Consider the following 25,796-nt stretch of genomic DNA (forward strand, 5'->3'; position numbering starts at 1 on the left):
CAATTAAAAACGTCTTAACTACCAAGAGATCACGAAGAGGTAAGGAAGCTACTTGCTTTTTAATATACTTCAAAATGAGACGCATTTAAAAAAAGAGAAAGAACTGGTACAAAAGAAAATCTTGTTTTATTTTCGATGAATGGCTTTTGTATAAACTGATAATCTACAGAGCAGGGTTTAGTTTGTCGGATTCTTACAGATGTACAGTACAATGATTATTTACACAGTGAAGCAAAATACACATGAAAATGTCCCTGGTCCATCACAATTCAATGCAAACATATTCAGAAACATACACGATACAGGACTGTGTGTCTTTCCACAACATCTGCATTCAATCCAGCCCATTCAAAAACTACTGCCCAAAACAAACTGTAGGTTTGTACCATCTTCCTCTGCAACAAAAAATAAAAATAAATAGCTCAATTATAAAGTATAGGGAACGCTAATCAAATAACCTTTTAACCTTAACATAAGCCTGGTTTTATTTATAAAACAAGGTTCGGTATTCATTCATATAACTTTCTCAATCTTCTACAGTTCTTTTGCAATTCTGCACGATTCGTTGAGAGATGGGCGAACCTGAGAATTAAATCTGGACTATGGCAGAGCTCCCTTCATAGCTGCTTTTAAAAAACTGACCCGATAACAGACACCGTGTGCAGTTATTCAATGTTAACATGCAATGCTCAAAACAATCTGTGATATTCAGCACAGTTGTTTGTTATTTGATACTTTTTAAAAGGATCGCGGAGCAATAATGAATCTGTATCCTAATTCTAGAATTAAATTCCGATAATCAAAAAGGAAGCCGTTTGCTTTTACAGCAAACCTATCTGAATAAGCAAAACAGCCTCAGAAGAATAACAGACTTCTAAGATTTAGCTCGATTTAGAAGCCTGCCTGGCAACACAAAACTATTTGTGCTTCAGTGCATCACACAGTTTGGTTGTCATGTTTGTTTTGACAAACTTCAGATAGTCTTCTATAATAATCAGACCAGAATTTTAGTCTCTCATGTTTTCAGTGCACTGCATACCTTATATTAATATCACAAGTCAGCATCTGCTAATCTTAACAGATACAGCTTGGATGTCTCTATACACATTATATACAGCATATGTTTTAAATAATGGCTGCAAATTCATAATGAATTCTGTCTGAATACCACTTGAATATCTTGTGCACTTCCTCGGAGTTCTGAAGCAATTCATTTTGAATTGAGCCCTGTTAATTCACGTGGATTTAATTATCCGCATTCATTGCATGTTCCTTTGTAATGAATAATGTTGATCTCATGTATAAGGCAAGCATGAATGAACACTTCTCACAATCCCCTGAGAGAAGTGTATGAATAAGTGAATAAACAGGAGAATCCATTTGGAACGGAGGGAAGGGAAAGGGGGAATCATAATTAACAGGGCTGAATTCTAAATGAATGACCTCAGAACTCTGGAAGTGTAGAAGATATTCAGGTGGTATTCAGACGGAATGCTTTATGAATTTGTGGCCGCTATTTTTAAGCGTTACCATTATATATATATATATATATAACACACACACACACACACACACACACACACACACTATTTTATATATTTTCAAAAGAAACACCTAGACAGTTTACCCCCAGGGCTTCCTCAGGAAGAAATAAAATAAAAACCAACAAAACATAAGTAATTAGTATTTACAAAAGAATACAAAAAAATATATATACAAAAAATAAAAGCATACTGTGGGACCCTTTCCCCAGCGAGCAGTAATTGTTCATGGAATTGCACAGTTATTTTAAGTCCCAAGAGCTTGTTTGATGTAATGAAAACACTACTGTAAAAAGCATGACAACAATACAAAATAAAATCCATCTCCATTCTTGGACTATAACATACAGTCTCACTCCCTTTGTGTATTCTATGCAGGTTGCTTGCTATGCACTGTATGATCAGGTAACAGTATCCTGTATAGAACAAGTATTGGTTAATTCTTAAAAAATGTATTCAAATCCAATGAGAAAATGGCATTTCACTGTTCCAAACACATACAATACACTGCTCCTCACCTAAATAGCATGCAGACAGATATTTAATGCAAGTTACAGGTCTAGGAACCACATTTCTTACAAGCTGATCAAGGATACATAATCGAATACAAAGGTCAGTTTAAAAAACAAAGGTAAATACTTTCTACTTGCAGAGAAGATGTGCAGTTCAGCCCTATTACAGGGCAAGTCTAGCTGTCTAGTTAACTAGTAAAGGTAGATACTGTAGGTACTGATATCTGCATTATAGAAACACTTAAAATCCATGAGAGTCACATTAAAGTATTGAGTATCAAAAGCCATTAGCCATTCTGTAAAAATGGTATAAATTATTAGCTTCCTCCCTTTACTGGTAACGCTTGCTACTTCTACTTTTGAAACAACTCACAAAAACTGACACATTTTTGGATCAAAATGTAAACCGAGCTGGTGGCCCCAATGGAAAGCTAGAGAGACTGTGCATGTCTATTCAAGTTCAAACGATACGCAACCTTTTCATTCAGCCAGGTAAGAACGAACAGCAGATGAACCAAATAAATGTTCAGTTCAATGCAAAAACGATGCATTATCTGAATGCCATTGAAGTGCATGGCAAGTGTGCTAAAATTGGGACTATATTTATCCCACAGCGCCATCTTGTGGGAGTCATAACATATTGCACCACATAGAATTATTGCCACAACAAAAAGATTTTGGAGCTTTCTGACTAAATTACAATTCGACAAATGATCTCAAAGCTAAAAAGGCAACATGGTCAGGGATAAATCAAGTCCAAAGCTATACTGTAATACAGTAAAACCTGTTTATTGGGACGACTCAGTATTGTAAAATCTAATACCATACCTAAAAAAATAAAAACAGGTTGAAGTCATCTGAACACACTGAAAAACAGTATTACAGTACACGTGCTGTCCAGGTATAACCTGTAATTCAAGGGTTGGATTTTTCTATATTTTTACTTTCCCTTTAATGTAAATAAGGATTGAACTGCACCACACCTGCAGGACATGTGCGTATTTACACAACATAGTTACTTCTAAAGAAATTAAATGACTTAGGGCAGGACTGCACAGTCACATCTGCATTGGTTTTAGGCAGACAAGACTTACAAAAGCAGGATTCCTGAATAAACAGGTTCTGGATTGTAGAGAGGGTCGCACTATTAGTTTCACTAGAGACCCCAGAACGATGCGGAATTATACAGCATGCTGGTTTGGAGAGGAGCTGGATTAGACAGGTTTTACTGTATAGCAAATTGATGCAAAAGACAGAAAAGAAGTATATGTGAATGCTAAACAATATGCTTTAAAAATCTGACTTAACACAGCGTTTCTAACTTAAAAACCTCAAGTTATTTTGTTCATGCAAGAGCTATGAAACACAGAAAATACAAACCCATTTAAACAAACAGAAGCATTAACAATGGGCACACATTATAACCGATGGATATTATCATAATCACACAACAAACAGATTTCCACCCCACTTAATAGCACTTAAATAAAACACAGGATCAGAAAGTCGCTGTGCAGCATTGAAATGTTGTTACAATATAGCACACAGAATGTGTTGCACATGTACAGTGTGGCTGACTGTACTGACTGAAAATAAACAGAATCAATGTATGCTATTGTACTCAATGCAATACCTAGTGCCCTTTCTCGAGCTCCACAGCAAAACAGGCATGTATCAACACTGCTTCTGGGTTAGTGTCGAACCCTTGATCAAGTCAGCTCCGCTCATTGGTCACCACTTTATCCCAGTCCCGTTAAAGAGATATTGCCAGGGTTTCATTGTACAGTATCTAGGGGAGTGCTGATACTCATACTTGTCTTCCAGAAGTATTTAAAATCAGCAGATATTAAATATATCCTTTCTTAATGTGTTCCTTTCAAAATAAGAAAAAGCTGTCCTTCCCTCACCTTTACAACCAAGTACCACTCAATGGCAATTAACTTCCACACGGAGTGTTTTAAAAAGCCGATTCTCACCTGGGTGTTAACATGTTTACTGCCGTACCAAGGTGGAAACGTACAGAGTCATTGTGACTTTATGCAAACCCCTAACAGTAACACCAGGATTCTCCCTAAGCTCACTCCCCAGGTTTCGCATGGGTCTGACTGCTGGCACTGGTTTACTTGACCTGAACTGGGTCTCTCAGGAAACATGAAGTGGATTGCTAAGCCTCCATATAGTCTAGGCAGAACCCTGGCCATGTACACTGATTACACAAAAACATTTGGTAAAATCAATTCGAGCTTTACACTGATAAAGAAATGAGCGTAAACTGAAATATAGCTTTGGCACGGGTCCACTGCAAGAATCCATTAAATACTACAGCTTTGGCACGGGTCCACTGCAAGAATCCATTGCAAGGTTTCCATTGTGGTGGGTTTAGGTAACTATCCTGCCACTTCCAGTCTTCCTTCCTTCCACCTGATAAAGCTGCAATCGCTAGACGGCCAAAGCGGGTAGTCAAGCTTATTAAAACAGTTTGGCACTTAAGTACTTCTGGATTCACTACTTAAGGGTTTCAAACTGAGATCAGATGATTAACTACTAATACAACCCAAGCCAGTCCATGAATATGGCTAGTTTACACATTCCCATTTTTACTGCTATTACAGCAGTACCCGTACAAGCATTGGAGTGAAGCACACATTCAGGGCTGCATGCTATCATCCTTAGTAAAGCTACTACAGGTTAGTAGCTCATACAGCACATTACCCTTACTTTCTGGTAATGGTTTAATATGCTTTTTCGCTTGTATAAATTGATGAGTCATTTTACCCCTACAATTCTTATCCTGCAAGACTGGGTCCCAAAGCAGTCGGTCCCAAATGAAAATGCACTGAAGTTATTGAATTAAATAAACACTATACTGTATTGAATTCTCAACCTACCATACCAGTCAAGGAACATCTTGCCGTTCTGTTAGTAGACTTCCTCTTAGGTGGTTGAAAGTTTAATACACACCTGCAACACTTACTTTGACACTGAAAATCTGCGAGTGTCTGACAAACCAACCATCCTGTAATCATGTCATGATGGCACTGGATTGAAACAAAAAAAACCCACACTGTACAGGGTAGTCTGCCTCAAAATGATACTACATAACGCCGCTCTTTAGATTTCCAATTGTACTTTCCAGTAAAAAAAAAAAACTGTAAAACGCTTTTCTTTTTCTAAGCGTCCATGAAATGTGAAACCCTGGCTTCCACGTGCCTAGTCCATGGTCATGCATTTCAGGCGGTTCTTGAAGTAGAAGAAGGTGTGTTTGGCCTTCACGTCGTTGTCCGAGCTGCTGGGGTAGCGGAACTTGGTGTAGGTTTTCTCGCTCTCCGTCTTGGTCCAGGGCAGCTTGATCTTCGAGGCGTGGCCGACGATGACATCACTGCAGGAGCCCACGTGGAGCTTACCCAGGCCGTCCATGAAGAACTCTGGGGAGGAGAGAGTGAGAGAGAACATGTAAGCTGAATGCCTTCCCTCCATCACTCGAAATACATTATCATGTTAAGAAACTGAGAAACAGTTTAAGTGTCTAAGAAAATCTTTGGGTTCATATGGGCGAGACTGAAAGAGGGAGGGACAAGACCAGGCACAGTATTAACGATCGCTAAACAAAGCAGCAGAACAGATACCTAGATGTGCGGCCCTGGCCAGGCTGGGGTCGAAGCCCACCTGCTGCACCTTGTCAGTACGAGCCAAGAAGAAGTTGATGACCCCGTCAGTGATGACACAGTTTGGGAAGCCCTGGATGTCGTGGTGATAGCCCTTGCGGATGTGAATGCAGTCCCCCTCCTCACCCCCAGACTCCACGCTGATCTTCTGACGGAACGTAGCGGTGTAGCCGGTGACCTCCCGCACAGCGCCCCCTACCTGCGCACAGGGAAAGGAACACTCGATCATACAAAAACTTCACAACGCTCAATCAGAAGTCAGAGGTAAAAAGTATTGATGCATTGTGAGTCACTACTATGAGAAAATCGATGTAAAAATGTTAAATACTGAAGTAAAATAGGAAGATGACTATAACTATTCAACAAAGTCAATTTTTCCCCTCAGTGTTTCTGATAGTTACCCTGTTAGTTTAAAACAAAGAATCCAAAAGATATTCTATTTAGGAAAAAGTGAAGAAACTAAGAGAGACGGTGGTTAAGCCGTTGAGAGGCAAAAAGAAAACATTGTTGCATTAAATTTGTTGCATCTGGTGCTCAGAGAACACAAACCAAAGATACTGTTTGATGCCTTTAGTATGCCTTCTCTGGTGCTGCGCAGCCAAGCAATGTAAAAGTTTGACGCAAAACCAACCAAGCCAATTGACACAAATTTTGAACAGATGGTCTGCTTTGTTTACCCTGTGCATTAAGGGATATGACACACAGCATTTAAACGGAGGAGGTTATATTTATTGATGCTGGTCTTGGCTCGGGGCCCACTATTATATCGACATCACGAGATAAATTATCCCAGGAACCACACAATTAAAATAAAATAATAATAATGTGTCCTCAAAGAGCCACCGTACTTGACCAGGCAACAGATGAATAAAACTGTTGTGCAATACAAGACGCCAGCACAGCTTTCTGCAAAACCCAGTACCCAGTTGCTGCTGCATTTTGCAGAGATAAACAGTTGTTTCTTTTGCAAGTAATGCAATAATGCTCCCATTGTTTACACTGTGACTTCAATTCTAAATCCATCTGTCCTCTCAGAATGATCTCATGTTCTGAGTATCTGACCTCCTTTAAGAAGGAGGACAGAGGCTTGTATTATTAATTTAAGAGCTGGGTTTAAGTGGCATAACCCTCATTTGTTTTGTTAATTCAGCTTCATATGAAACACTCATATATTAGACCTATATGATATTATATTAGAACTTCATTACATTTTGGAGCAAAGCATTAAGCCTTTTAATAGAAACATCTTAGATACCACCTTTTAACTGTAACATCTATTAAATATGCATAAAATCTATCTACAAAAACATGTTGGTATCTGTTTCTCATGAACTGGTGATTTATTTATTTATTTCTTTGTAATATGCTTTATATATATATATAGTTTGATTCGTTGTGATCGTAGATTACATCCTTATCTAAATTGAACTTGCTGTGAATGTTGTATATGTTTTAATTTTATATTACACTTATGTATACTCCGAAATCAAGTTTTATTCTGAAAAAGAAGTGGAATTCATTTATCATTGTAAAAGCTGTGCAACATCCCACACAAATGTCAGTCAGAAATATTTCTTAAAACAGGACATAACCTATGCATTAGTACTCTTATTTTTTTAGGGGCAGCAGTGTGGAGTAGTGGTTAGGGATATGGACTCTTGACCGGAGGGTCGTGGGTTCAATCCCAGGTGGGGGACACTGCTGCTGTACCCTTGAGCAAGGTACTTTACCTAGATTGCTCCAGTAAAAAACCAACTGTATAAATGGGTAATTGTATGTAAAAATAAAGGTGTAAAAAAATAATGTAATCGTATGTAAAAATAATGTGATATCTTGTAACAATTGTAAGTTGCCCTGGATAAGGACGTCTGCTAAGAAATAAATAATAATAATAATAATAATAATAATAATAATAATTTCTCCACCACAGTTGTAGAAGTTTATAGACTGTGGAAACTTTGTATGTACATTCTTTAGCATACAGAGAAACCTGCCCATCTGTCCATGCTCACTCAGACTCAGAGTGAGGGAGTCACTGGGTTTGAATGAAGTAGCCTCTCAATTCACTCCCTGTGTTACAGGGAATAGAACCCCCTACCATCCTACCTCCATTGAACGTCCTTACTATGTATATGAAGGCAATAATGATGCAAAGATGCTTTCAGGCCATCCTTAATGCCTAACCCAGGTTTTTTCTGCTCAACACAAGTTAAACAGTTTTCTGGTGTTACGATAATGTTTTCTGTAAGGATTGAGGAATACAAAACCTATGTGCTCCCATGAACACAATATTTGGGTAGTGGTTAAAATGACGTCTAGGGCAGGTTGCAGGAAACAGACATGTTGTTTATTATGTCTGTACCCCTGTTGCATGCGATACTTAGAGACCTGGTTAAAGTTTCTGTGAGCTCACCAGGTCCAGGCTGGTCTTCTCCAGCACGTCCACCAGTTTCTCCACCTTGGTGTTGGCCGTGAAGATGAAGTCATCGTCCACCCACAGCACGTACTTGGTGGTGACCTGCGATATAGCCAGATTCCTCCCAGCAAACCAGCCCTGCCACACAGAGAGAGAGAGAGAAAGGGGAAAAAGCGTTTCACACAAGCAACGAGAAAACCAGGGAGGAGACAGGCTGCTGGGGGAAAGGCAGCAACACAGTAACACATCCCATTCCAGTGTACTACTAATGTAGTCACTGTTTATTGATCACAGAGATCGCCCAAATTTCTATTGTCAGATTTGCACATACTCTTTATTAATATACAGACGTGCTCAAATTTGTTGGTACCCCTCCACAAAAAATGAAGAATGCACAATTTTCTCTGAAATAACTTGAAACTGACAAAAGTAATTGGCATCCACCATTGTTTGTTCCATATTTAATAGAAATCAGACTTTGCTTTTGATTTTTTATTCAACATAATATTGTAAATAATAAAACAAATGAAAATGGCATGGACAAAAATGATGGGACCGCTAACCTAATATTTTGTTGCACAACCTTTAGAGGCAATCACTGCAATCAAACGTTTTCTGTAGCTCTCAATGAGACTTCTGCACCTGTTAACAGGTAGTTTGGCCCACTCTTCCTGAGCAAACTGCTCCAGCTGTCTCAGGTTTGATGGGTGCCTTCTCCAGACTGCAAGTTTCAGCTCTTTCCATAGATGTTCGATAGGATTCAGATCAGGACTCATAGAAGGCACTTCAGAATAGTCCAATGTTTTGTTCTTATCCATTCTTGGGTGCTTTTAGCTGTGTGTTTTGGGTCATTATCCTGTTGGAGGACCCATGACCTGCGACTGAGACAGAGCTTTCTGACACTGGGCAGTACGTTTCGCTCCAGAATGCCTTGATAGTCTTGAGATTTCATTGTGCCCTGCACCAGATTCAAGGCACCTTGTGCCAGGCACAGCAAAGCAGCCCCAAAACATAACCGAGCCTCCTCCATGTTTCACTGTAGGTATGGTTTTCTTTTCTTTGAAAGCTTCATTTTTTCGTCTGTGAACATAGAGCTGATGTGACTTGCCAAAAAGCTCCAGTTTTGACTCATCTGTCCAAAGGACATTCTCCCAGAAGGATTGTGGCTTGTCAATATGCATTTTAGCAAATTCCAGTCTGGCTTTTTTATGTTTTTCTGTCAAAAGTGGAGTCCACCTGGGTCTTCTTCCATGGAGCCCACTTTCGCTCAAAAAGCGACGGATGGTGCGATCAGAAACTGACGTACCTTCACCTTGGAGTTCAGCTTGTATCTCTTTGGCAGTTATCCTTGGTTCTATTTCTACCATTCGCACTATCCTTCTGTTCAACCTGGGGTCGATTTTCCTCTTGCGGCCGCGCCCAGGGAGGTTGGCTACAGTTCCATGGGCCTTAAACTTCTTAATAATATTTGCAACTGTTGTCACAGGAACATCAAGCTGCTTGGAGATGGTCTTGTAGCCTTTACCTTTACCATGCTTGTCTATTATTTTCTTTCTGATCTCCTCAGACAACTCTCTCCTTTGCTTTCTCTGGTCCATGTTCAGTGTGGTGCACACAATGATACCAAACAGCACAGTGACTACTTTTCTCCATTTAAATAGGCTGAATGACTGATTACAAGATTGGAGACATGTGTGATACTAATTAAAGAAACTAATTAGTTTGAAATATCACTATAATCCAATTATTTATTATCTTTTCTAAGGGGTACCAACAAATGTGTCCAGGCCATTTTAGAATATCTTTGTAGAATAAGCAATAATTAATCTCTTTTCACAGCTTCTTTGCTTTATTCTATGACATACCAAAGGCATGCAAGTATACATGATAAAATAGCTTTTAATTTCATCACTTTTCAGGAGGAATGAAGCATTATTTCAATGAGCTGTAAGGGTACCAACAAATTTGAGTACGTCTGTATAGCACTCTCTTAGACTAAAACATAAGTCATATACCTTATAGCAATGCATCAATGCAAGTGTAGAATATAATGCGAGGACAGAAACTGTCTTCAAAAGGCAAAGACTTCTAAATACGACACCAACAGCAATCAGCTCGATCAGAGATCTTCAGAGCATGGATCACATCAGCTTGTAGTTAGCAAGTTGAGTGATACTTGACTAAGATTTTACCTCTGTTTTTATAGTTTTTGCTTCGCTTTTTACATCAGAAGTCATAATTAAATCTTAAACATTAATATGCCTTGACAGCTCATGTCCTTCAAGTGAATAACAATTTCAAATACACCCAGTAACTCTTTCTAATGGGCCATCTTCCAATAATCCACCTCCCCCACATTTCCAGAATATGTGAGGTGAACTTTTGAACTGATGTTATTCTCTTTTGGTACCAGGGAGTTCCAATCCTAGGTTAAAAATATATTTACCTTTTAACATCAAAAGACATCCTCCTTAGTAGGTTGGCTTTATTACATGAATAGATGTGGTTTAACAATTAACTAAAACATACTGGATAGCGGCTGGTAGAAGGCTCATAACAAATTATATATCCAATTATTCTCATTTAAATCTAGTCTATCAAAAACAGTCAAAATATATAAGTCCCATTTTCGCTATTCAATGCTTTAAACTAAACTTGACCTCTGTTTTTTTTACAAAAATCCTGTTCAGGCAAGTTTCAGATCACCTGCTTTTCTGTCGAGGTCATCCATCATTAATAGAAGACTTTTCTGTAAGCATTCTTACTAAATCTAAATATGAAATATGTTCCTATGCTCCCTCTCACTTGTTTCACCAGGTCTTCATTAATTTCCATGATTTAATGAAGCCATAGACAGTGCACCATATACTCCCTTTCATGTACCAGAAGGTGTTTCTTAAAAAGATCAGCCATCATAGAAACCTTTGATGTAAAACTGCTAACCAGTAAGTCTAGCTTCAATTGCCAAGAGTTATTTTCTCCAGTTACCTACGCGCCTGGTACCGTTTCAAGCAAAGACAAGGTTAATAAATTACATTCTCTTTGGCAGATCCTACTATATGCCCGACACAGACTGGTACCATTATGCTTTGACTGAAGTTTTTACTTTAAGCTAATTTCTGCACTATATTCTCTTATTTCCAAACTTAACAGTTCTTCTGTTAAAATAAAAATAAACCATTTAGACTTATATTCTGTTTGAATTATTCTAGAATACCTGTGTTTAGCTTAAAAACTACTTTCAGATCAAGCTTACTTCTCTAAATAAGAAACTTTATGCTCTGCCTTTCTGATCAAGGTTATAAACCTTGGCACCAGTAGCTCAGACAAAGACAAGCTTAGCTCATTTTATAGGTGTTTTTAGGTCAGCGTGACCCCAACCTAGCTCCCTTTTTACTCACCTACAAACAATATTTTTTACTGTTATAACAGAACAGTTTCTGCTCTCAGCAAGTCTGTCAAAGCCACTACAGGTGTGTCTTTAAAAGCTTGATACCTGCTGTGACAGGGTGGCTTTGTGAATGACGTCAGACCAGAAAGGAATACACAGAGACAGACAGTACTGCGGTTGAAACTGAAAACGCAAATGGCAGCGCTCAGTATTTTAATAAACAAATAAATAAAAAGGTTGAACAAAACAGAAAACAGGACACGGCACTTTACGCCAAAACAAATAGACAAACAAAATGGACTAACACTTAAACAAACGGTGGACGGACAGACAAACAAACAAACACGGTGAGTCAAACAGTTATTATTATTATTCTTTTTGTTATATTTTATTTTACCTCCTTCTCCACACCCATTCTCCACTCATCGAACACACAACCCTGAGTGAGTAAAACGTGCATCTATATATACTGTTGTGCCGGGATTCAATTACTAATTAATTATTCACTTGAATCCCAGCACGTGAATTAATTATGTGCAACCTCGTGCTCACATATTAAATACTTTAAATGCACGTGAAGTGATGTGCAATCCTGTGCCTAAATACAATTATACATTTTAAAATAACTCGTGCTGCACACACCCATTTATATCCCGTGCAGCCAACTACAATACACCAACATTAACACACAACATACAACACAGAAATGCACACAGGGGCGGGGCACACTGCCACACTGCAAAAACTTAAATCTTGTTAGCAGAGCTTCCATCTCTACATTCCCATTATCAGCAGGAAGACTTCAAATAAATGAAACTGTTTCTATCAAAGACACATCGATCTCTGCTGCATACACCTTTCACTCAAAAAAGGTGATCGCACCTCGTACAAGGGAAGACAGGTTTTAGATTCATTCGGGACACTATATAGACCCAAATCCATAGAAAACTATAAAAACACTCAATGATGCCATTCAGAAATACAAAAAGAAACATGTTTAATTGACGTTTGACTGAAAGTAAGAGAGAGTTTGTTCATTCATTCAACAATAAGCAACCTAGCTTTGTGAACCTTACAGCAAGACACACATCAGATTATTTCAATTGTACTATTTCCATATTATACTGAGATTCTCAGTGTTTTTGCAGCTGTGGAGGACTGACCTTTCCGAAGGGCATGATGTAATGCTCAATGAAGGGGCCCTGGATCTTCTCGGGCTTGTCGCTGTCATCTGCGATGATGATGCTGACAGTGGGGTAGAACTTGCGGATGCTCTCTATTAGATCCCGCAGCTTGTCGTAGCGCAGGAACGTTTTGGTGGCGATTGTCACCAAGGCACTGACGTTGTACCCTGAAAGAGCAGTGAGGAAGAAGAGTCACTCTTCAGCTTTTAAAACGAAAGCAAGCAAGCGTATCACACATGTGCCCCCTCCCCCTCCTCCTCCGACCACGGCTACAAATACAAAACTAGAATCACCATCTTAAGAAAACACGTGTCTCCAGATTCTGAAGAATGTCCTTACCAAGTTTCATCACAAATGGTATAGCAGTTCTCCAGATGGGAGCATTCAGAACAGAAAATAGGAGGTGCTTTTTTTAAAAAAAAATTTTACACAGAGAATTGTGGGAGTCTGGAACCAACTCCCCAGTAATGTTGTTGAAGCTGACACCCTGGGATCCTTCAAGAAGCTGCTTGATGAGATTCTGGGATCAATAAGCTACTAACAACCAAACGAGCAAGATGGGCCGAATGGCCTCCCCTCATTTGTAAACTTTATTATATGTTGAATAATAATACCAGACACTATGTATAGTATAATGATTCCCATTGTATAGCAGTTTCACTCATTCCACATTTTAATACGATCTTGATTAGCCACAGTGTATATGTAACAAGCTCAGGTGTGTATTCTCAAACTCATAGTAAAACCAGGAATGGATCAAAACTGCTATGCAACGAGAACCTCATTTCCATGCTTGCACAAGTTCACACATTTGGATGCGTTGATCTCTCGATGGATATAAAAAGGATCTCAAGTGCTGATGGGTCCACAGTTGTCCTTCGTTCTTGCATTTACCTTCATTTTTAACAGGTCTCCTTTACTGCACTTTGCTATGCTTTTACCACAGCATGCTACAAGAAACTTCGTGTTCCTACCCCCACCAAATCACTTTCGGTTTCCTCAAGTATCTACCTTCTTCAGATCCAGAGTTGTAGAGCCTTGGAGTGACCCTGTAGCGCACCTTTATGGTGAAGGAAGCTTGGTGTCCGTCTGTATCGAGAAGCACTGAAAGAGACACAAGACTCACACTGGCACCTTGTTTTTAACCAGGAGACCGAGTTTGCAGGCTCTTTCCTTCCAATACAATCAAACGTTTCCCACCCTTTATACATTTCATCCCAAAACTAGAACTCAAATTATAAAAGGCAGCAATACTAAAAGAAACAAATTCAATTCTATGAATGATGTTTTGATTAAAAAAAAAAACTCTCTCAATGTCTTCAACTATTTAATTTCACCCAATAAAGTTACAAATCTACGATACTGATGATGTTACAGCAGCTATACACCAGATCTGGGGTCAATTGTAATAATACATTACAATTATAATTACAGCAGCATTGTTTGATAAACAATTACAATTATATTTTGTATTATATTACCAATACATGCCAACAGTCCCTATATGGTCGGGACAGTCCCGATTTCCTAGCAAATGTCCCGCTTCCCAATGCATTGGAAGAAAGTCCCCATATTTACCCATAGAAAAAAATTCATTTATTCTGCACAGCAGAGTTAGTGCAAACCACACGCTGTGCTCTTCGTGCGGCTGACACATCTGCTGATCACTAACCTACTGGTATACAAAGGGAAGGACGCTTGTGTCTGTTTAATGTCATGCTTGTCGTGTGCTGTGGAGTTGAGGGGTTACGTCTATTATAGGTGAAGTAGGGACTGCGGGTAAAAGGAGACGTTCCCAGATGTGTATGTAGCAATATGTAGTTAATGTGGAGAAATTAAATGTTGTCGTACAAAGGCGCAATCAACTGTATGCAGCCAAGGAAACTGCAAGGCTGACTCGAGCACAGCGCCCTGCTGTTTGCCATCTGTGTTATTTTGGGAGGGAGGAAAACCACAAAGCAGAACATGACAAACTGTTGCTGGGGTGTTGCTTAATCTGATGATCAAGTGTGTACGTGTCTATATGTTGATTGGGCACTTGATGTTTTAGTAATTGCGCCATTAATGCTCATTGAAGGACAGGGGAAAGAGGAAATGTCCACATATATCCTGTTAGGCTTTGCGTTGGCAGAGAAGGAACCTGAACTGCCTTTGCTGGTGGGTGTCTCTCTCTCAAGAGCTCCGTGTTAAACCTTTGATGCAAACAAATGGGGTCCCTAAAAGTGGCTGAAAATAGGAGGAAAATGATCAGTGTAAAACCCAACTTGAGGCTGTGAATGATTAAGCTAGGAAAGGTGTGTCCTTATATATAGCTCATAAATTAGCAGTTCCTATATATTTGGATTTCAAGTGTAATTAATTTTGGTAAGAGTACTTCTTTCATGAGCTCCAGACCCACCTGTATCTGCGGTGTTGGGGTGAAAGCGTGTGTTGGTGTAAACGATGAACTCCAGTTGCCGGTTCAGGTTTTCGAGTTGCGGGCTGGACAGGGAGAGGTGCATTTCACCTTCCCCTTGGACCTTTACCCCATGGACCTCAGCGGCCACATTAAATGTCCCCAGCGTTGCCGTCAAGTTGACCTGCAAGGCAAAGATTAAATAGGAGGGGCTTGGTTGGCAGGTGCTTCCATGCGAGTGCTTCAATTATTCCCAGTCGATTGATACAACCTCTGTACCTGTAGGTGCTGCGATTACAGTATTTGTTCTACCTAATCACCTGCTTTCTGGGCTTTAAAACTTAATTTACCATTTTTAAATCCATACTTTAAACAATAGAATCGTGCAACTTCGCTGTAACGGGTTAGCATATTGATTAAATCACACAACACATTGCAAAGCAATGGGCTTACCCTGTATTCATCCCTGGAGGAAGCTTGTAAACTTAACCCTGAAACACAATCAGAACCATATTATTATGAGTCAATACTAAACAATTTATAGCTGGCAACTATTACTACCAATATATTGTTAATCAATTAAACAGTTACACTGATACCATTTATTAGATTTGCCAATGAAAACAATAACACCAGTTTCTTGTAAAATGTCCCCTTACAAAGTTAATGCTATATCATAGTTAACCAAACTGGTGCCAATTGTAATGATTTGCTGAAATTACAATTATAGTTTGTTGAATTACAATTATAAAATTATGCTACAGAAATTACAATCATACAAAAAGGTAACACACATTAACAGGTTTACTCTATTCCAAATAACCAATCAATAATCATAGGTCAAATAGGGAAACATACTACATACAACGAAATGGGGCAACTAAAAAGTAGCTGAAGAACAATGATCGCTCTGTGTAAAGCACAACATGGAACTGTGAATGACTGAGCTTGGAAAGCTGTGTCATTATACAGAGGCTGTGGATCTTTGGTCTCTGATCAAGGTGTAGTCCTTTGTTTGCTTGTGTAAATGCAATTAGATTTGCTTAAGCTGCTTCTAATATCAAGCCAATGATGCTGCTGTAACTGGCATGCAGCTACATTGTCCTGATATGCAGTGGATCACATGTTTATAAAATTATGAAATTCTAAAAAAATAATTATTACAAATAAGTGTGTAATTGAACTGTAATTGATTAATTACACATAATTACAAAGGTGTACCAAGGTTCAACTGCAATTATAATTACATTGCAACTGCAATGAAAAAGTAATTACACAATTACATTGTAATTAAATATTAATTACACAATACAATTGTAATTGCAATGAAAAATAATTACACAATTACATTGCGATTGACCCCAGGTCTACAGTTAATACATTGTGATCGTCACAAAAAATAACACTAACTGGGGTCCATCAGTAATATTAATAAAAGTCACCCCCCTGTTATTTTAAGATAGTTTATTACATCAGGATGATGCTGCAGACTAAGTACTTGCATTTCATTGGACTGATCCTGAATAACTTCTATAAAACATTTTTAAAAAGATACAGGAAGACAGACAGCAGATCTGCAGGGAAGGAGCAGGCCCTTGTTTGGCAGGGATCTCCAGCAATGACTTCATGGCCATTCCAGAGAGCAGACTTGGCTGCAGGTCTCCCTGACGGTGTTACAGACTGATCTGGTTGTATCGCCGCGGTCCTGGCTGGGCAGTTCTGCTCCAGTGCCCTGCTGGTTTACCTGGTACGACGATGGATTGGAGAGGGCGCACCTCGACCCCCTGGGTGGGGTACTCCAGGGGGCTGTTTGCTTTGGCAACAACGAGCAGATCTGCAGAAGACTGCGTCCTAGGAAGCGAAACAAAGAAAGTCAATGATTAAAGATCATGCATTTGCGTTTTCCACATGTCCCCATAGAATGACTAGAAGTTTTTTTACCCATCCCCATATGAGGGGGGTGATGCATGAAAGGGTTAAGTAACTGTTCAATTGATCTACAAGTAACTAGTGCTTTTCTTGCTTATGTGTGGGAGATTTAAAGCAGAAGAGGGATCGAATCAACTATCATCACTAACTTACTATGGATAATTTGGGGCAAATTGAACATAACATAAAACACAAAGCTATGTTAAAAAATGTAAGTGGTCTTAATACTGTAATCATAAACCGCACACATCCTAGAACAGATACAAGCAGAAAAATCTCACTGGGGCATCGATTCTATTCCTGATAATACGATAAGGCTCGGATGTATTTTTATTACCTAAAACCATGGAAGTTAACTTTTGGTTATTCAAGGTAAATAAACAAACAAAAAAAAGTGTTGCCATTAGTTCTACCTTTCTATGAAGCTCTGATACTCCTGTGATCGCCTCCTCTTCACCCCCTCCAGCTCAGAGACGTTATAGACATTCTCAAAGCTGTGTGCCCACACATGTGGGAGGTACTTCTGAATGAAAGGCAGGTTGATTGGATTGTCTACATTTTGACACTGGCACGAATTACTTGTAAGCAGCCTGAAATAAAAGAAGATGAAATCCAACACTGTGTTTACTCACTGGTGGATGCCAGAGATCCTTATTTATTACTTGCAAGCCACAACAGCTCCCACCAAATTTAAATGGGCTAAGCTAACTAGCGTGACTCTAGAAGTTAAACATCAAACTTTTTTCAATCACTCCCCACCAGTACTGTAAATGAAGACAGATCTTCATGAATCTCATACCTGTATTGCTCGATTTAAATCACTGTAATTAGTCTGGCATTTTTACAGCACGCCCAAATAGCATACAGTATACCTATAAATTAAAAGGTATATTTAGATGCTAAAACTTAAGTCGCCCAAGTCAAGTTCAGAAACGTTTTGACAAGAAGTCTTACTCATATTAAACTGATGATAAGTAATCTGCAACTATTTATCCAAGGGGATGGAGCTGCAGAGAGAGAGGTACAGTGTGGAAACTCCAGTGTTGCCAAGGTGTGCCAACAGTGCACACTTCAATGTTACTGTCAATCTAATCTCCAGACTATAAATCAGGAGATGCACTACAGTCACAATTCTCGCTTCCCTTGGGCACAGGAGATATTTTTGCCCATGCTTCAACACATTACAGCTTTCAGTTGTGATACTTCCTTTTTGCAACTGCAGTCTTCAAGTCAAACCACAACATCTCGATAGGATTCAAGTCTGGCGATTGATGGTCAATCCATAACTGTAATCTTCCTTTGTAGACTCTGCAGAATGCTTAGGGTCATTATATTATTCTGCAGGAATACAAACTACCGTCCAATAAGCCGCCTAGCACTGGGTAACAAATGCGTGCAAAATTTCTTGATATTTTGCAGCATTCATTGATCCTTCTACAATACAAAGGTCGCCAGTGCCTGAGGAAGAAAAACAAGCTCATCCCATCACACAACTTCCACCATGCTTAACACTGGGCATGATAAACTTTTCTTCAAATTCTTCTCTCTTCCTCCAAACATGTTGTTGCTTTCTTTGGATTCGTCTGACCATAAAATTTAGTTGAAGAAATCAGGCTTCTTCAAGCATTCAATGGAAAAATCCAATCGCTTCCTTTTGTGTATTGTTTTTAACAAAGGTTTGCATCTTGGTTTTCATCCATGGACATTCCTCTGCTATTTTTCTGGTAATTTCTCCTTTTTTGTTTAGTTTTATCACTGCCATTTTGAGATCGTTTCTGCACTCTTTAGTTAACCATTTTTGTTGCTTTTTTGAAATCACAAATTTAATTTATTTTTCAGCACTATGTATTTATTTATTCTATAATTATCATCAGATGTTGGTTTTCGATCATAATAATTGTCAATAATTAGCAAAATGGGCTTCACATGAAATTTGTCAAAATATGAAATTAGTTTTTGCATGTTATTTTTCATTTTACGCATGATATGTAATAATTTGTTTTTATTATAAAGCTGAATCTCTAATTTATACCTTTCAATAGAACAATTAGAAATTACAGAAATCACTTTGTAAAATTACCCGACACTAATGTAAGTGTATACAGCATGGTGGCAGGGCAGAAGCCCTGCACATGACAAGGTTTTTTTCTTGTGTAAATGTATATTGTAAATACTGTCTATTTATTGTAATTAATTAACAAAGGACCTGACGCTCCTGGGAGAGGTGTGTTCCAGCGGGATGCCAGGTATACACAGGTTCTATTTATTCACCTCAGGGCTGCTGCAATACCAAAGACAGAGAGAGAGAGAGAGAGAGAGAGAGAGAGAGAGAGAGAGAGAGAGAGAGAGAGAGAGAGAGAGAGAGAGAGAGAGAGAGAGAGAGAGGATAACCAGGGTTGGATGCCAAAGAGTGAGTAAGCAAGTTGAAACCAGAGACAGCTGGGCAAGTTGCCAGAGTTCCTTTATTATGGAACAGAAAAGATTAGTTCACAGATTGTAGATCCCACTAAGTTTCCCTACACTGTGTTGTATGGACTCTGTGCGCTGCCATTGCTGGTAGTGTCATGTGAGCTATTCAGTGTGTTGCTATGTAAATAAATGTTTATTCAGTTCAAAATCTAAGGTTATAAGTTCATGAAAACATGTCTACGGCCACTTTGTTTATTGCTAAGACATAACGATGGCATTGACTGCTTTGTTTTTACCTGAAATACACACAAAAGATTTGTTTTTTTAACTGCAACTACTGTATTGCATCCTTTGTTTTGTAGTTTATTCATGAAGGTAAAATAAGGCCTTTCTTACTTCTGGGATATTTTTCAACTTTAATACAGCGTTACACATAACGGCTTTGATAATGTTTTGAGAAGGAATGAATATCCGAACATGAAAATTATTATATAAATAATTAACTTTAATGTAAGGGGGTGGGACATTGCTTTGTAAGCCAAGTTGTTAGGGTAAAAGTTACTTTATGGAGAAGTTATTTGCACAGGAACAAAGAGGGATGTCATTCTGTCTGCGTCAGAAAGGGAAAGAGATGGAAATGGTATTAATTTGAATTTCAAATGATGTATTTATATTTAAAACTTATGTAAACAGGTCAAGTGTACAGAACACCGATGAATGGAATACAGCGATTCAACGTTGCAGTAATCATAAAACATTGGTTTATTTACTTTACGCTTCGTCTGCTCCTCACTGCATTGTCTCCCTACCTTTTTATTTTATCAGTCCAAAACCACATGTCTCTTGGTTTGATTTGTTGGGTTTAATTTTTGCGATGATCAGCGACGGCTGGAAAATGATAATTTTTTTGTTTTCTACTTTATCTCCAGCCTTTTGGCTGCATTTCTTCCTCTTTAATTAAATATTATTTTTAGCTGGCTTTTAGTTTTCTCTTTATGTGATCGTTGTTTGAGGATTATTACTTTTTAACCTCTTCAACTCCAGATGCAAAAAAGAACGTGCACTCCAGGTGACAGATTTTTAAATCATTTTAATTGGTATTTTTTACCCCTGAAATTGGTATTAAATAAAAATGATATTTGGGGGGAAAAAATCAATACATTTATAACACCTTTATTAACCCTTTAGGCTCCTGTGTACTAGATAGACATATTCAATAAAGCAAAATACACAAGTTATCTTTTTTTACATTTTATTTTTGTATGAACAAAATAAAAACTGTGTACAGTTTTTACATTATATATATACACTACCGGTCAAAAGTTTTAGAACACCCCCATTTTTCCAGTTTTTATTGAAATTTAAGCAGTTCAAGTCCAGTGAATAACCTGAAATGGTACAAAGGTAAGCGGTAAACTGCCAGAGGTTAAAAAAAAAAGGTTAGGTTACCAAAAACTGAACAATAATGTACATTTCAGAGTTATACAAAAAGGCCTTTTTCAGGGAACAAGTAATGGGTTAACAACTTACAGCTGTTCTGCAGCAATGGAAGTAAATTAAGCCTTGAAAGTTGATGCTAACAATTCCTACAGGTGTCCCAACTTTTGTTGATTACTTACAAACCCTCTGTCTGAATAAAAGCAGTGTTGGAACAGACTGTGTTACTACACCCTCTTAAGCATTATTTGGACAGTATTGTACTGCAGGAAGTAGTATATTGCTATCATAATGGCGAGAAAAAGGCAATTAAAAGGAAGACAGACAGACCATTATAAACCTTAAAAGTGTAGGTCTTTCCTTTAGAGAAATTGCAAAGAAAGCCAAGGTGTCAGTGAGTACAGTTTCCTACACCATCAAAAGGCACTTGGAAACTGGAGGAAACTCTGACAGGAAGAGGTCTGGCAGACCCAAAGCCACAACAGAATCAGAAGATAAGTTTCTGAGAGTCAAGAGCTTGCGTGATAGGCGGCTCACAGGACAACACCTTCAAGCACAGCTTAACACTGGTCGAACTAAGCAAGTCTCAGTTTCAACTGTGAAGAGAAGACTTCGAGTTGCAGGTTTGACAGGTCGAGTGGCAGTAAGAAAGCCATTGCTAAGATGGCAAAATAAGAAAAAGAGGCTTGCCTGGGCCATGAAGCACCGCCAGTGGACTACTGAAGACTGGAAGAAGGTCTTATGGACCGATGAATCAATATTTGCAATCTTCGGTTCATCACGCAGGGTTTTTGTACGCCGTCGAGTAGGCGAAAGGAAGGTTCCTCGGTGTGTGACACCAACTGTCAAACATGGAGGAGGAAGTGTGATGGTCTGGGGCTCTTTTGCTGGATCCAGAGTCGGTGACTTGCACAGAGTGACTAGCACCCTGAACCAAAACTGCTACCACAGCATTTTGCAGCGCCATGCAATACCCTCTGGTATACGCCTAGTTGGTCAGGGGTTCATCCTACATCAATATAATGACCCAAAACATACCTCCAGGCTATGTCAGAACTACCTTAGAAGAAAAGAACAAGACGGTAGGCTTCAAATCATGGAATGGTAAGCACAGTCTCCAGACTTAAACCCCATCGAGCTGGTTTGGGATGAACTGGACAGAAGGGTGAAAGCAAAGCAACCTATAAGTGCAACACATTTGTGGGAACTTCTGCAACAGTGTTGGGAAGAACTTTCCGAACAACATTTGATTTCCATTGTAGAAAGAATGCCACGAGTGTGTTCGGCTGTTATATCTGCAAAAGGTGGCTACTTTGATGAGTGTTTATTTGTTCTATGCTTTAATTTCAGAGTACATTGAGACATTAAACTGCGTAAATTTCAATAAAAACTGGAAAAATTGAGGTGTTCTAAAACTTTTGACCAGTAGTGTATATATAATCAAAATGTACACAATAACAAAAACTTCTGTAAAAGGTAAAACATATGTAATTTTTATGAACGAAACACACCGGAGTTACATAGTGAAATATTGTTCTATATTTTTTGTAGGGTTAGCGAAGCAGAACCTGGGATCGTTATCGTAAGCGTGGCACATGTTTCTGCTATCCTTTCAGATTTGTTTTTCATAGCAGACCCTGCACCTTTTCCTTGGTCTCCGCTTACCTTGTGTGGGACGGATTGTAACAAAGCAATGTACAGCACTACTAGGCACAGGCATTGCAAGTGATACATGGGTGCAAATTCAACTGATGGAGGACTGGCATCTGCATAAGGATCCGTAACAAACACCCAGTCCCCTACTGCTCTTGGTTCCACATCTTATTCATCATCATCACTAAATGATAACTCAGCATCACTGTTGCTGCTTTCGTAATCCTCCGAACGCGACTCAAACTCTTCACGATGTATGCTGTCATATTGGTTTGCAATCAATTACAGGTAAACATGCAAAACTGCACAAACAATAAAATGAAATACTAGTTCTATACTTTAGATCATTGACTGTTTGCTGCAGTATCTCCAACTCTTCTCAGTGTCTTCACAGATAGATAGGGATTTTTGCACGCAACGCAACTGGATAATAAAGTCACCTGGTGATTTCAATCTCTCCTTCCCCGACTTCAAAACACACCATCACATTACTAACACTGCCTAACGGCATGCATACAAAGACATGTGTTCATCCTGGAGCCAAAGTGGTTGAAGGATATTGTTCTTCAGATGTCATGTTCCCCAGGAATGGGAATTTATTTTAAAAAGGAATTGTAATTGAAAAACAGGAATTCACCCCAAAATGGCCCGTCACATAGGCACCAGCAATCACTGTCACTTAATTGACCAAAAGAATTGAAGTAAAAACAGGTTCCCGGCAGTTATCCTACTCACCTCACTACATCTTCTTTGACTGTGTAGGGCACGTGTGCGTACTTCTGTGAAAGAAAGCGCAGTCCGTTCTCCACCTGGCTTTCTGGCTTCCCCCTGGCTCGGTACCGGATGTCCACTGCATTATAAGGCTTCGGAGTCCAGGTTAGCAGAACCAGAAACACTACAGGGATAGTCACCACCAGCAGCAGGATACAGAGAGGCTTCCGATAGAGACGCATTCTAGTGACAAGAGAAGAGCAGCAATGAGGCAATCGGACAACTTTAAAACACTCCGTTACCTTTTTTATATCAGAGTTTAGCAAGACACACCCAAGCTTGTTCCCTATACACTGGAGCTAATCAAGCTTGCATTAAAACCTGGAATGGGTCAAACTACTGCCCTTTTATCTTCAGTAAAACAAAATATAGTCCATCAGGGTTTTACACAATAGGTCACCAATCTTACTTACAGGCAAGCATCCAAACCAAACTATACTGCACCCAACTTTTTTTTTTCTCAATATTTCTGTTAATATTTTAACAGAAATACCTTGCCCCTGCTTAAAAATGAACTGACTATGGGTACAAAGGATCACCACTACTTGCACTTTGTGTAGCTTTGTGCTCTAGTCACTACACCTTGTTTGGCAGGAGCTTCAACCTGTACTGAGCTCACCTTCTCCCCCCTGCCCTGCCCCCTGTGAGCGTTTACTGATGGGATTGGAAATGTGCAGGAGTCTTCAAAGTAACAGAGCAAGTTAAGAGCGCTGTGTTAGAATGAAATACCGTATCGACCGGGCTGCAAATACAATTCCTTCCGATGTCTGGCAATTATTTTCTAAAGTAAGACGGCGAGAAAGTAAAGAATGTTTGGGATACTCCGGTAACACAACTAATCAGCACGACTATTTCAAATTCAAATATAAGCCATGGAAAACACTCTGGTTACTATACTGCAATGGACAGTGAACTTTTTTTAAAAATTGTTTTTTTCCCCCTCTTGATTGGTTGTTACTCTGACTTGTAACAGATTTAAAATAAGTGGGGTTTTTTTTTGGGGGGGGGAGGATTTTGCTTGGACCCCCAACAGGTACAAACGAATAAAGTAAAAAAATATATATATATTTGTAATTACTATATGCATAAACAGATGTAATCAATTTAAGTTTTTTAAGCATTTCTAGCAATGTTACACAGTAACCCACATGTATTACTCTGGGGTTTTTTTTTTGTTTGTTTTTTACCCTTTCATAACATTGATAAATCGATGCTTTTTTGGAGAACGACATATCGATAGTGAAACATTAGGCATCGCCCCAGCCTTACTCCCAAGAGCTTCCACTCCCTTCCTGAACATCATACCAAGGTAAGAATCTCTCCATAAAAAGGCTCCTAGTTAGCCATCTGACTTCCCAAATATATAGACAGCCCCAAATTATGCAGCAGTGGAATACGCTTGGGGGGTAAGCTGCATCCTCAAGGAAATAAGATGCATCCTCGAGGAAATAAGACCTGCTGCACAACCAGCCATTGCTTTGGCCTGCCCCATCAGTTGTCATTGCCACTTGTGTTATTCTTTAGGAATATTCAACTTCTCAAAAGCACTGGCCCAAGTGTGCTTTTATATCCATAGCAGTACTTCTGTCATAAGTGGCAACAGGCACTGAAGCAAAAGTCACTTCCACTACGAGAAAAGACACATGACTGGGCTGTCTGAACCGCAATGTATATTTGACCATTTTTTCTTTGTGGTATTTGAATTAGGTCGCTCCCTCCCTTTCACTTCACGTATTTCATTGTGGCATCAAACACTGGTGTATCTATGAAAATACAAGACAGGCTCGTTCGCCTGGTTCATAAAGCTGGTAATCAAAATCTGTAAACCTACTGTCTGACACAAAGAAAATACTGCGATAAAAGAATACAATACGTGCCACTGTAAATCAGCCGTCGACGTTTTAGGCCCTAGTATCTGCATGTTTTGTTTGTTTGTTTTTTTTTCCAATAAAATGAGCAGTTACCGAAACTTTATATATGTAGAAATGCTTAACTTTACCTTAAAAGCCAAATAAATAGTCTCTACTCGTTCTCGCCCGGTAAAGAATCCTATAGCAGCATCACACGCATTTTCAAAAGCACCTACCACGAGGATGTAAGAGTAACATTATCGTAGTATTATATTTTTGTTATATGTATGTATTATTTTCAGTAGGAATACACCACCAAAAATGTTTTCTAACTTAAACCACATTTTGGAACACGTTACAGTATAATAATAATAATAATAATAATAATAATAATAATAATAATACAATTAAAATCAAATTACATTATAGGGAAGTGTTCAAAAACGTTATCAGCCTTGGGTAAAACAGTATAGGGCATATATGAATTGAATGAATTGCCTCTAATTTTTAACTGAAAACGCATTTTAAAACATAAAAGTTTTTGCTCAAAGGAGCCAACTTCCCAACTTTAACGGATTTAGTACTTTCCATCAAGTACTAAATCCGTTAATACACTCAAATTTAAAAAATCTAAAAAAACGTA

The 25,796-nt window shown here is 38.8% G+C and overlaps 1 protein-coding gene across 4 annotated transcripts in view; it reads right to left on the minus strand.

Annotated features, from left to right (window-relative positions):
• Positions 1 to 107: 107 nt before the first annotated feature.
• The window catches only part of LOC117967072 (beta-1,4 N-acetylgalactosaminyltransferase 1-like), a 30,512-nt gene continuing 4,823 nt past the window's right edge, over positions 108 to 25,796 (minus strand). For 3 of the 4 annotated variants that reach the window (XM_059013448.1, XM_059013449.1, XM_034914208.2), the window contains 10 exons: positions 23,268 to 23,486; positions 17,447 to 17,623; positions 16,849 to 16,955; positions 15,558 to 15,595; positions 15,108 to 15,288; positions 13,721 to 13,813; positions 12,689 to 12,876; positions 8,132 to 8,272; positions 5,680 to 5,917; positions 108 to 5,478 (listed from right to left, as the gene is read on the minus strand). In XM_059013448.1, coding sequence (XP_058869431.1) covers positions 5,264 to 5,478; positions 5,680 to 5,917; positions 8,132 to 8,272; positions 12,689 to 12,876; positions 13,721 to 13,813; positions 15,108 to 15,288; positions 15,558 to 15,595; positions 16,849 to 16,955; positions 17,447 to 17,623; positions 23,268 to 23,486 — 1,597 coding nt within the window. In that variant the 3' untranslated portion in view covers positions 108 to 5,263. The remainder of the gene's footprint in view (positions 5,479 to 5,679; positions 5,918 to 8,131; positions 8,273 to 12,688; positions 12,877 to 13,720; positions 13,814 to 15,107; positions 15,289 to 15,557; positions 15,596 to 16,848; positions 16,956 to 17,446; positions 17,624 to 23,267; positions 23,487 to 25,796) is intronic. The other variant, XM_059013450.1, reaches the window with a different exon arrangement.

Source organism: Acipenser ruthenus, chromosome 45, assembly GCF_902713425.1.
Source record: "Acipenser ruthenus chromosome 45, fAciRut3.2 maternal haplotype, whole genome shotgun sequence".
NCBI classification, from domain to species: domain Eukaryota; kingdom Metazoa; phylum Chordata; class Actinopteri; order Acipenseriformes; family Acipenseridae; genus Acipenser; species Acipenser ruthenus.